This window comes from Etheostoma spectabile, chromosome 11 (assembly GCF_008692095.1).
Source record: "Etheostoma spectabile isolate EspeVRDwgs_2016 chromosome 11, UIUC_Espe_1.0, whole genome shotgun sequence".
Lineage (NCBI taxonomy): Eukaryota > Metazoa > Chordata > Actinopteri > Perciformes > Percidae > Etheostoma > Etheostoma spectabile.
Window position 1 is genome coordinate 4,629,680 of NC_045743.1, and position 12,537 is coordinate 4,642,216.

General features: G+C 41.3%; 1 protein-coding gene across 3 annotated transcripts; it reads left to right on the forward strand.

Moving 5' to 3' along the window:
• Positions 1 to 62: 62 nt before the first annotated feature.
• LOC116697747 (RCC1 and BTB domain-containing protein 1) lies at positions 63 to 10,339 on the forward strand. Of its 3 annotated transcripts, XM_032529200.1 has the most exons (12): positions 63 to 255; positions 3,366 to 3,606; positions 5,418 to 5,568; positions 5,652 to 5,818; positions 6,572 to 6,730; positions 6,821 to 6,928; positions 7,313 to 7,455; positions 7,559 to 7,749; positions 8,263 to 8,389; positions 8,493 to 8,644; positions 8,762 to 8,892; positions 9,361 to 10,339. In XM_032529200.1, exons 2-12 carry the CDS (start codon positions 3,481 to 3,483, stop codon positions 9,499 to 9,501), a joined length of 1,596 nt encoding a protein of 531 aa, XP_032385091.1. In that variant the 5' UTR covers positions 63 to 255; positions 3,366 to 3,480; the 3' UTR covers positions 9,502 to 10,339. The 3 variants fall into 3 exon arrangements, with proteins under 3 accessions (XP_032385091.1, XP_032385090.1, XP_032385092.1); XM_032529199.1 differs by having other exon boundaries at positions 8,493 to 8,892; XM_032529201.1 differs by having other exon boundaries at positions 119 to 242; positions 3,357 to 3,606; positions 8,493 to 8,892.
• Positions 10,340 to 12,537: the final 2,198 nt, after the last annotated feature.

Here is a 12,537-nt window from a genome sequence, read left to right on the forward strand (position 1 = left end):
AGTCTAACTCCGTCTGCAATCGATTACACTCGTCTTCTAACCACGTGACACAATGTTTTTCTCCTCACTTCCGCAAATAAGCGTCAGTACAGCTTAATTATTATTATTTTTTTAGCGTCAGTGCAGCTGAGTGTGGCCGCTTCAGCAGAAAGTGAACACACGGACGGACATCCCGCCACCGACCCGTGTGGCCCGGTGAAACCGTCAGCCCAGAACCGTCAACGACACCGGAAACAGAGCTAGCTACATTAACAGGTGAGTTTGACGGAAAGGGTAACATAATTCTTCTGTTGATTTGGAAGTTGTTTAAAAAAGCTGTTTTTCTTGCAGCTAATTTGTCCACGGTCGCCAGTTAGCTAGTTAGCTCGTGTGACTTTCCAAAGGGATCCGTCTAGTACCTGCTCCGTTCACTTCGATGGGTCCGCTCGACAGTTTGCTGAATAACGCGTTTGTAACAAAGGCTAACATAAGCCGGCTAGCTCAGTGAAGTGGCCAATGTTTGCTGTGTGTGTGTGTGTGTGTGTGTGTGTGTGTGTGGTGTGTGTGTGTGTGTGTGTGTGTGTGTGTGTGTGTGTGTGTGTGTGTGTGTGGTTGGTTTTAAACATATCACAGGCACTGATGTTATTAAACATAACACTTCTGTGACCCAGAGTTTCAACAAAGTAATTTCCCTCAGACATTCTTAAGCCTTTTGATTGAGCTGTTTTCACCCATAACTGTTTCAGGGAGACAGGCAACACAGCAGGATTTAATATCCGTCCTAAAGCAGATGCTACGTTGTTTACATCGGACAGTGAAGTTATAGTCATGTCTACAAAGACAAAACTGTCTCCTCAGCATCAACAGAGGACATTAAAACGCTTGAGAAAATGACTATGGGCAGAAATGTGTGTCCCTAGGAACTCAGTGGGATTCAAATTGAGTTTGTAGTGACATCCAAGTGAGTTAAGACTAATACCCCACATATTTGGTGGTTCAACCTGTTGATAACAGCTGTAGGTAATGGCCAATACGTCTCCATGTACAACACAACCGTTCAAAGGTTTGCAATAGCCTTCCACAAAACCTTGATTCGGTATGTCATGTTTTTAGTTGTACAGGTGTACAGTGGTTTAGCAGCATTTTATTTTCTTTTTTTCCAACATATTTTTATTGAACAAGTTTTGCAAAGCACCAAAAAGACAAATTAAAAAAACAAAACAGTTACAGGGTGAGGAAAAGGAAACTCAAAACAATAAGAAATGAGACCAATGTTAAAATTAGATAACCAACAGACTAACATACAAGCAAAGAAAAAAAGAAGAAGGGATATATATATAAATGAAACAGGGGTTTCAGGGAGCATGTATGGAAAGCGAACTCTGCAACTGGGATGCCGTATCTGGGCATCTTCACCATGATGGGTGATACTATTCCCCAGTTTAGCAGCATTTTAACATCATAGCTGGACAAGGGGGACTTAATTTTTATACTGTTACTTTGTAAACTCAAAAACGTGCTGTTTTTGCTGGACTCACAGTGGAAACCACCTCATGACTTGTCTAGTCGTACTTGAACCCTTTCCTCTCTGCATGTCGTATATATTGAAGGCAAGGCAAGGCAAGGCAAGGCAAGGCAGCTTTATTTGTATAGCACATTTCAGCAACAGGGCAATTCAAAGTGCTTTACACGAAATCAGTTAAACAGATAAAACACAAGTACAAACAGTTAAAAATCATAAACATTAAAAATTAATAAAACACATGAATAGATAGTTAAAAACAAAATAGAAACATTAGGACACATGAAACACAAAAATAAAAGTTACAGTGCAGCATAAGAAATTTAAAGAAATGAGCAGTCATTTAAAGAAAGGCAGCATCAAAAAGAAAGGTCTTCAGCCTTGATTTAAAAGAACTGAGAGTAGCAGCGGATCTGCAGGTTTCTGGGAGTTTGTTCCAGATATGAGGAGCATAGAAACTGAAAGCTGCTTCACCCTGTTTAGTTCTGACTCTGGGGACAGAAAGTAGACCTGTCCCAGATGACCTGAGAGGTCTGGGGGGTCATAGTGTAGTAGCAGATCAGAAATGTATTTTGGACCTAAACCGTTAAGGGATTTATAAACTAGCAAGAGTACTTTGAAATCAATTCTTTGAGACACAGGAAGCCAGTGTAAAGACTTCAGAACTGGAGTGATGTGATCCAGTCTCTTGGTCTTAGTGAGGACTCGAGCAGCAGCGTTCTGAATCAGCTGCAGCTGTCTGATTGATTTTTTTAGGGAGACCTGTAAAGACCCCGTTACAGTAGTCAAGTCTACTGAAGATAAAAGCATGGACCAGTTTTTCCAAGTCCTGTTTACACATAAGTCCTTTAACCCTTGATATGTTCTTTAGGTGATAGTAGGCTGACTTTGTAATTGTCTTAATGTGGCTGTTAAAATTCAGGTCTGAGTCCATGACTACACCCGGATTTCTGGCTTTGTCTGTTGTTTTTAAAATTGTTGTTTGAAGCTGAGCGCCGACTTTTAATCGTTCCTCTTTTTTTCCAAAAACAACCACCTCAGTTTTTCCTTCATTTAATTTCAGAAAGTTCTGGCACATCCAGTCGTTAATTTGTTCGATGCACTTAGTTAGTTTTTGTATTGGACTATAGTCCCCTGGTGATAAGGTTATGTAAATTTGTGTGTCGTCCGCATAACTATAGTAACTTATTTTGTTTTTCTCCATAATCTGAGCCAGTGGAAGCATGTAGATGTTAAACAGAAGAGGCCCCAGAATGGAGCCTTGCGGAACTCCACACGTCATATTTGTACGCTCAGACACATAATTACCTATAGACACAAAGTAATCCCTATTCTTTAGGTAGGATTCAAACCAGTTTAGTACTAAGCCAGAAAGGCCAACGCAATTGAACTCTCCACGGCTTGCATAAATGGAGCCCCAGGAAAGACTTTGGACATTTGGCTCAGCATTGCGGCATCCTTGAAATCTATGCTGTAGATTTGTGCTACAGCCTTCTCACTTCTGTCTGTGAGTGTGTTTGGTCTCTTTTGTCTTATGCCGGTCTCTCTGTCAATGCCTCTTAATTGTTTGTCTGTTTCTGTGTGTCCTGTTTTGTGAGCTGCAGACAAAACAAAAAAATGTGATCACATAAAAACCTGAATCCTGAAGATCACATGTGCCTTTAGCATTATTTCGTAATAGTATGAACGTGTGTGTGAAGCCTGTTTGTCCCAAAGTATTTAAACATTTAACAGTTTTAAAGACAGAATGCTTTGACTTTGCTGTAAAGTGAGTGTAAGTGCATTGGCTGAAATAATGTTTATATAGGTAGACAAATGTCTTCTGTTCCCTGACTGTGTATATTTTCACTCCCACTCACAACAGCAACGGCGGCACTGGCAACTCTGCCCCCCCCTGCCCCTGTCCCCTGCCCTGGCTTCGGACTGAGGTTCATCCCTCCACCCCGCAACCCTCGCCACAGACTCAAGGCGTGTGCATCATGGTGGATGCAACCAAATGGCCCATTTTCAGCCTGTTAGGGCCCCAGGAGCTGTCCACCATACGAAAAGCATGTGTGTTTGGAACGTCTGCTAATGAGGCCATCTACATCACCAACGATGATGAGGTGAGCGGTCAGAGGGAAAACAGAGGTGTGGAGTTGCAAGGGAAGGGACCTTGGCTTTACATGTTTTACATTACTACTTTACGTTACTGTAATTTTCTTCAGCCTATTGTTGCTTCTTAGATTTCCTACCTTGAAAGCAGTGGTTTTAATTCATGCAGTATTTCCTCTGTGTTGATTTTGTAGTGGTTGCCCGCCATGGCAAAATTTCTGCTGCCACGGTATCAGAAATGGGACAGACGCACAATGTAGTCGTGGTTGTCTTTTAAATTATCCTGCCGACATAATGCCCCCCCGCCCCCGTTGGCTGCCACTTATATTGCAATTTAACAACAAGTAGATCTATTCAGAGGAAATTGGGCCTATTCAGTTTAACTCCACGTACTGTTGTGTTAATGTAGTTTATTTTCAAAACGTTTGCTTTCTTCTGAGTCGACTATGTAATGAACAGCTCCACCAAAAACGTCACCGCGGTGGGTCTGTTCTAATTGGACAACGTTCAACTTGTCAGTTCTATCAGGAGGTTGTTGCTTACAGTAGGTAACCAACCACATAGCACATTTATACACATTCATTTATTTGGGTGTTGAAATTAATCATTGCATCAATGCATTGCATTGCGGACCTGGACACTTCTGCATTGAGGCAGGGACAGACCATAATCGATTATTTTCTAATGCTTTTTTTCTGTGCCTTTTGTCTGTTATCTGCTGTGTTCAGACTCCACTGTGTTCAAGAAGTGTCTTTTGTTAAGGGCAGATACAATAAAAAGGGGAGTTTACATTAGGGTTGGGCGGTAATATGGTATACCACGGGGTCTTAAAAATAGCAGCGGTATCAGTTTCAATACCGTCAATAAAATAAATGCAATGCACTTATATAGGAGACAAGGATTAAATATGAAATATAATTAGAGAGAGAGAGAGAGAATGTTGTCAACCCAGCTGGCTAGCTGTGCGGCTAACGGCGATTTAGCTTCTGAAACGTTGCTACAACACTTAAGAAACGTGGCATTACGTCAGATACTCCCAGAGAGGTTTGGCATTAGTGATTGGTTGTCAGTTTCTGAACGGTGTCGGCACAAGCCAACAGTTTGGTGACGCAGTCTGAGCCTTGCGTCATCATTTTAAATTAGTTACGTAATACCGTATACCGCCGTAAAATAGGGAGGAGGTTTGACAGTATCAAAATTTCAATACCGTCCAACTCTAGTTTACATTTATCTGACTGCTTGAATTTGTTGATGAAAAGCATGTGTAGCAATATATAATAACATTGAGGAGGTGACGCATTGTGATATCGATTTGAATTGTCAACAGGATGATCACAATCGAATTGTGACACCGGTGAAGATTCACTCCCCTTACATTTATGCTGCTTTATTTCCTTTCTGTCAGAGTTACTGTATTGTAGCATGGTGAAGTGGCGATATGTGTAAAGCTGCACTAATCATTTTTTTTATAGTCAGAATTGATCAAATAACTACTTGTAATGTCAGGGGTGTGGCTCGTAGTGACAGAGATTTATCATCCACCGCTATAGTTCCCTTCAGCTCTACGCTGAGTTTTAGTGTCTTTCAGCTTTTGAAACACGCAAAGCCTTTGGTAAGGTTCTTTAAAGACGACTGTAGCCAGTGCTCCTGTCCTTGCTTGTCGTCTCTCTGTATCAGTGCATCTGTGCTGGTGGTGATGTTTGTGTGTCTGGAATGTGACCTGCTACTCCCTCGGCTAATGGAGGCTGTTTCTGCTTAGCCCTTCTTATCACTGATCCACATTAGATGTTCCCTCTGTTTTTCCTCCTCTCTCCACACTCAGGTGTATGTGTTTGGGTTGAACTGCAGTAACTGCCTGGGAACAGGGGACAGCCAGAGCACCATTGTACCCAAGAAGCTGGACTTCCTGAGTGGGAGGAAGGTGGTCAGCCTGAGCTACGGCTGTGGACCCCACATCCTGCTGGCCACAGAGGGTAGCTGCACAAAACCTTCTAATCCTCCTCTTCACAGTTGGATTTAAACGTGCTGCAGAATGACAAATCTTTTTGTGTTTCAGATGGGGAGCTATTTGCCTGGGGTCATAATGGTTACAGCCAACTGGGAAATGGAACAACCAACCAAGGAGTAGTTCCAGTCCTTGTGTCTGCCAACCTGCTCAATAAGAAGGTGACAGAGGTAGCCTGTGGCTCTCACCACTCAATGGCTCTGACCGACTCAGGAGAAGTGAGTGTTTACCTGCAGCAGAACGGCAACCTGTTTAAAACCTTTCTAATGACACATGTGATTCAGCTTTGGCCAAAGGCAGTGCTTAGCCAGGCAGACCATCAAGTCCACGCACAGCACAGTTGATCCCTCTGAGCTGAAAACTAACCTCAGCTTTGAGGAAACTATTGTGCTTCAACCTACTTCAATCAGTCTGCTTTCCACTGTAGTTGCACTACAACGCAATGTTTATTCACTGTGGTTGAAATTCACAAAAAGGATCTTAATAGTTTTTATTAAGATGTGTTAGTTGTTGAAGTACTATGTCTGTTTTGTAAATAAGAAGCCACCCCCAGCAGCCGGCTGACTTAAATAACCAAACTAGTTCTTGGCTGTGACCTGTAAATTCTCCACTGGTTGCTTGGCAACTGGTGCTGGTCAAGAACTAGTCCATAAATCCCCATCATATTGCAATATTTTTTTTTTTACAGGTCTGTGTAACAGAATAATCAAATAATATGCAACGTGTTAAACTCTGCATCCGACAACTCAGTTACCTCTTCGCAGTAAGAAGCCTGGCTGCTGTACACATGAATGCATGTTTGTAGCAGTTTAGCTCCCTCTAAAGGGACATCAAAACGGATATTTAGAGATTACAGTACATGCGGGATAGATCATATTTTCTGTTAGGTAATAATAACGTCTACTCTTAAATTAATAGAAGAGAGGGCGGTATTTGACTCTTGTCCTCACCTTTATCCTGACGTCTGCCAGGTGTACGCATGGGGCTACAACAACTGTGGTCAGGTGGGTTCAGGCTCCACAGCAAACCAGCCCACACCCCGCAGAGTGTCGAGCTGCCTGCAGAACAAAGTGGCTGTCGGTATCGTCTGTGGGCAGACCTCGTCTCTGGCAGTAGTGGACAATGGAGAGGTGACTGTTTTAATTTATACCGGAGCTATAAACACAGCGTTATCTATCTCCGGCCACCACAGCACTCATGTTCTCTTCATGTCTCTGCAGGTGTACGGTTGGGGCTACAATGGGAACGGACAACTGGGACTTGGAAATAATGGGAACCAACTCACTCCCTGTCGCCTTGTAGCTCTGCAGGGTTTATGTGTTCAACAGGTGTGAGATTACAACTTGAAACAAAAACTTAAATCTGTGCATCTCACCCAGTGAGGTCTGATATCATTATTATGAAGTCATTTAAATATGCAATCCAATTTATCTACACATTTGTTAGATACACCGTTTCATCACTACATTTTGATTCAGCCCTGTCAACAGAGCAAGTCCTCACATTGACATTTGGGAAGCTGTAGTATTGGGAACTTCAAGGAACCAAAACTGGCATGTTCAAATTCTGGTTCTTACCAGAGACAACACTTCAGTGATGAAAAAGGAAGCCAATGTGCAAGTGCCAACAACTGCAACTTATCGAGTGGCCACTTGAGGCTGGCTCCAAATGGGAGTCAATCTTACATGCACATTTTGTGTTTTCCTCTTCAGATTGTCTCAGGCTATGCCCACTCCCTGGCACTAACAGACGAGGGGTTGCTGTTCACTTGGGGTGCCAACACATATGGACAACTGGGTACCGGCAACAAGAGCAACCAGCTGAGCCCAGTTCAGATCATGACTGAGAAAGAGAGGCGAGCAAACCCATCACCACAAATACTGTTTAACACACCGTCTCCTCACTGTCTTTTACGCTGCTAATTCTCTCCTCTGCTTTCTTCTTCTTCTCTCTCTCAGGGTTGTGGAGATTGGTGCCTGTCACTCCACACATACGTCAGCTGCCAAGACTCAGAGTGGTCAGGTGTACATGTGGGGCCAGTGCAGGGGCCAGTCCGTAGTACTGCCTCACCTCACGCACTTCGCCTGTACCGACGATGTCTTTGCATGCTTCGCCTCCCCCTCGGTCATGTGGAGGCTTCTTTCCATGGGTAAGACAAGGGACTTGTGTGCTGTAGTAATGAAATGACTGCACCAGTAGTTTTATGTTCAATTCCATTAACCAAGTTAGATTTTTGTTACTGAAGATAAAGCCAGTTGTTCCTTTCCAGAGGAATGTTTCATTCCATTTCAACCCAATTTAAAAAAAGATAAAAAAAAGATTTTTTACATTTGCAATTTTTTTATGTGCGGATGTTCCTAAAAGAATACCCTAGAATTTAATATTGGAAAAATTAAATACCTCCAATTAAATAATTGGAATCATTAAATGATAATGTACTGTATAATTAGTGCCAACATGCATGAGTCTTTGCAGGATACAGACAAAGAAATTCATAGAGCAACGTGAAGTAAACGCTCATCAAAAGACATAAGAAAACTGTGGTCCTTCCTGTTTCTGTTCTAAAAGTGAAACTAACTTAATTCACTCAGTTATTTTTTATTTTTTTTATCTTCCTAATGCCAGAACTTGATGTGTGTGCGTGGGCGTTTTCTCCCTGCAGAGCATGATGACTTCTTGACCGTGGCTCAGTCGCTGAAGAAAGAGTTTGACAACCCAGAGACAGCTGACCTCAAGTTCTGCGTTGACGGCAAATATATCTATGTCCACAAAGCGGTTCTCAAAATCAGGTCAGGGATTTCATCTTGCAGCTGTCCGTTTAAGTTATATGCCTACTGGTTCATAAATAATTCAAAAACACCTGTATCTATCCTGAAACAAACGGCCGTGCAGGTGTGAACACTTCAGATCCATGTTCCAGTCCCACTGGAACGAAGACATGAAGGAAGTGATTGAAATAGACCAGTTCTCCTACCCAGTGTACCGCTCCTTCCTAGAGTTCCTTTACACAGACAATGTGGAGCTGCCTCCTGAGGATGCTATTGGTCAGAACCACACACACACACACACGCACACACGCCACAGCCTGATCCTTACTGACATTTGTTTGTATGTAGGTTGTAAATGCTGTAAAAGTGTTATCTGTGTCTCTGCTCTGTCAGGGCTGCTGGACCTGGCCACGTCCTATTGTGAGAACCGGCTGAAACGTTTATGTCAACATATTATAAAGAGAGGAATCACCGTTGAAAACGCCTTCTCTTTGCTCTCAGCGGCTGTGCGCTATGATGCAGAGGTCAGTGACTCTACCAACTATCATCGTTTACATGTCTATCAATGAGGAGAGATCAATTCAAATTGTATAATAATATTCACTAAAGTCAGAAGTGGAGTTAACTAAATCAACTGGGTATCTTCTAAACTTAGTCTTTTAAGTACCAAATCCCATTGCCATGTTGCTATCCCTCCTACCGCTGCTGAACAAAAGCCGTCATTTTGTATCTAAAAGGCTAACTTTGAAATGACATGCACCTAATTTGTCTTACTCAGACTACTGAAGCATCATATAATCTTCCTATAAACTTTGGAATAGATTTTTGAGAATTTTAGAGGTCAGGAAAATACCAAACGATTGGAGCAGCTTGCGCTGGTCAGAAAATAAGGCCCCACGACTTTTTCCAAGTATCTCTGTAATTTCTTGAAGAACATGGGACCAACATGAAAAAGAATTAGCTACTTTTTGCTCTTACCTTTTGTCTTTCAGGACCTGGAAGAGTTCTGCTTTAAGTTCTGTGTGAATCACCTGACTGAGGTGACCCAGACCGCCGCTTTCTGGCAGATTGATGGCAACCTGCTCAAAGATTTCATATGTCGAGCCAGCCGCTGCGGAGCCTTCAAAAACTGACCTCAACCCGAGATCATTAGAGACACAGAAGGCTGCTGTAACGACTCCGGGTCGCTCCCAGTCGGCTCCGGGAGCCTTTACTGACAGGTGGTAAACAAACTATGTCTTTAGGATTATCACATCACTGTCAAATCTGTTGTTCATCTCATTCCAGACTAGGGTGTCCATTACGTGAGCTGTTCATGCCGATATTAAAAGGCTGAGCTGACACCCTACAGTCCAGTGACAGTAGTGGTTTGCCACAGTGCCTGACTGCCTGTTCATTTACACTGGTGTAAAGCAGGACTTAAAATGCATTGAGAGGCATAGTATCGCTTGATGAAGTTGTTTCTATTAACTTGAAATATTCTTGCCAGTCACCTGATATCACTTTTTTTCTATTAATCTGTTTAATTGACCAAGAGACAACTTCAAGTGAAGTTGTTGCACTTGTTGGAAATATGTTTTTTCCCCTCTTTACTAGAAGACTGCATTATAGTTGGGATGTACCATCTGGAATCATGGTTTTCAGGTTGCGGTAGAAGGCTTTTTGCACTTTTAGATTCCAGAATTGAACAAAAGTTTTTAAGACTGGACACTGACATATCAAGAATGCAGATTCCCCTTTTATTTAGTCTGTTGAGGTGAAGCTCCAGTCTGCGATTATTAGTCCTAGTGGCTGAGGTGTGATCTTCTGTCTAGGCTGTAAGAAGACTCAAAAAGGGGAACTCAGGTTACGAGTGAGATTCAGTCAAACTGTTACAATTGTGAAAATGATGCCGCTACATTTATGGATTCCATAGGTTGGGAAGTGTTATTTTGTGCAGCTACAACTCAATAAAAGTTTCTTTAATTTGTCTATTTTATCACATAAACCATTCAGTTGGTGTTAACGGACAGTTAAATTTGCCTGGTTGCCAGCGGGAAAAAGAATTTGTTTTAGGCCATCAAAAATCTTAGTCCAGTACCCAGCCCATAGAGCCCCATTGTGAAACCCGGAATTTGAGTACCACCAAAGTTTTATTGCATAAATGTGAAGTATGGGTCCCCAGCATACAGAAATAAACGGATGCTAATTTGCATATTTGAGCAATTTGCATAATTAGCATAATTAGCATAATTAGCAGAATCGTCCAGATTGACAAAGATTTTGAATTTTGGGCAATCATTTTCTACAATATTAGATGGTTAAAGATGTTTTAGGGATGCTGAATTCAATTCCTGCACTTCAGCCCTTCAAAATGGTGATTCTATAACAAATTGGATAAATTTAGACCCCATTTAGACACATTTTTTAAATTTAGGAAAAAACCTTTAAACGTTATTTCATGTTAAACAAAATAATATCTTACATTTCAGAATTACTAGAGCTTTTGCTCTTTGATGTAAAGTTGATAACCTAAATTTGTTTACATTTTTTGAGGTCCGGTCACGTTTTCATGCAAATAAGGTGTGGCAGCTAGCCTGTTTTTGTAAAAATTATTTGTAAAGCAAGGGAGCATAGTCTAGTTTAAAAGTACTTGAAAACATTTAAAAATGTATGGGAAAACTTAATCTTAAAGGGAGTAGTTTCACCAACAACAGCTCTAAAGCAAAAACCGGGTTAAAACTCATAGCCTATCAAAAAGCCTTAATCACAACAAGAAAACGTTAAGGATGGATCATTTTGGTACAACATAACTTAAATTCGTGCCAAGAAAAGATGTCTGTAAAAGATCCGTCCTGCGCATTTGCAAGAGGTTTCAGTTTTAACGGTATATGACCTTTAGACACTGCACAACCCGTACATAGACAGTTAAAAAAGTCTGTTCACCTCAACTGGGAAAGCTAACGTTGTTTAGCTAACAGTTAAGCGTCTAACGCTTGCTGAAACACCTGTAAACCCTCAAAACTGAAAAACGTTTAAATAATAACAACTGTTGGCCAGTTTACTTTTTTTTAAAATACAACATCGATACTGTACTTTAATATATTAAAGTCTAATTTACTGGAGCTCTTTTCCTACTGTTTTTGAGTAACTTTTTTTAGACTGAATGAAGCTGCAGCAGCTAGGGGGTTAACCGAAATGCTGCCATTAGCTTCCCGGGGGGCTAACCTTTTCTCTTAGCTAATATACATCGATACAGATCCGTAGGGGGCACTATCGTCATAGTTGTAGCGGTTCAGCCGTTGTCTCAAGATTTTTTCTGCCAAGTGAGATGTTAATTTGGGAAATTTGACATTTCAATTCTAGTGTGGGAGTGTTAAACTTTCAAAGTCAGTCAAGGTTTTTAATGTTGACCTTACTAATGTTTTTTCACATTAATATAAAGTAAAAGTATTGTTCAATACATTGTGAATTTCAAATCAGATCCATTTTGTGGGTGGAATTATTTTAAAATTTTTATTTTTTTTTCAATTCAGATTCTTGTGGTTTGATAAGGAAAGATTAAAAACAATCGATATTCGTGTTTTTGCAGTTTTCTGAAGTTGTTGTTGGAGATAATTTTCCCATTCAACTCTAGAGCAGTACTTTCAAAACAAAGAGAGATGGTTTAATCAGGTCAAAAATTCAGGAAAGAAGTGTCTTTTTGGGCACCGTGCAGTGCCAAAGATTGCGACTTTAAAATATCTGGGTCAAAGGACTTGCTACTCTGCTACTTAAAAGCGAGGAGCTCAGAGACACAGCCATACATGAGACTTGTCAAACCTCATTGCTACTGATGCTGATGCTGCTGGTGCTTCTCAGCTTCTGTGCTATGGTCACAAATCTTGCTACAGCTCATATACTTCTCGCTCTAGAAATGTGAGCAAACCAATTCGACTCAGGGTCAAGTCAGCCCGGAAAGCGAAAATTGCTCTCAACTCTCTGCTTTTGAGTATTCAAAACAGTGCTTGTTCTGTGGTCTTATCTGTGAAGAAAAGGACCTAAAAATCCTAAGAGGTGGAATTCAGTAAAAAAATGTCAGACTTATATAGGCCAGGCTTTCCACCCTCAAAGATGTGATTTTGTTAAAAATTTGTGATGAACGGCAGGATGTTTGGGCAGAAGTTTTGAAGCTACGGGTTATGGCATCA

Excerpts from the sequence above, each read along its gene's own strand:
- LOC116697747 (XM_032529199.1), top strand. The coding sequence starts at position 3,481 with ATGGTGGATGCAACCAAATGGCCCATTTTCAGCCTGTTAGGGCCCCAG. Across the intron at positions 3,607-5,417 it reads ACATCACCAACGATGATGAG|GTGTATGTGTTTGGGTTGAA; the intron begins GTGAGCGGTCAG and ends CTCCACACTCAG. Across the intron at positions 8,390-8,492 it reads AAAGCGGTTCTCAAAATCAG|GTGTGAACACTTCAGATCCA; the intron begins GTCAGGGATTTC and ends ACGGCCGTGCAG.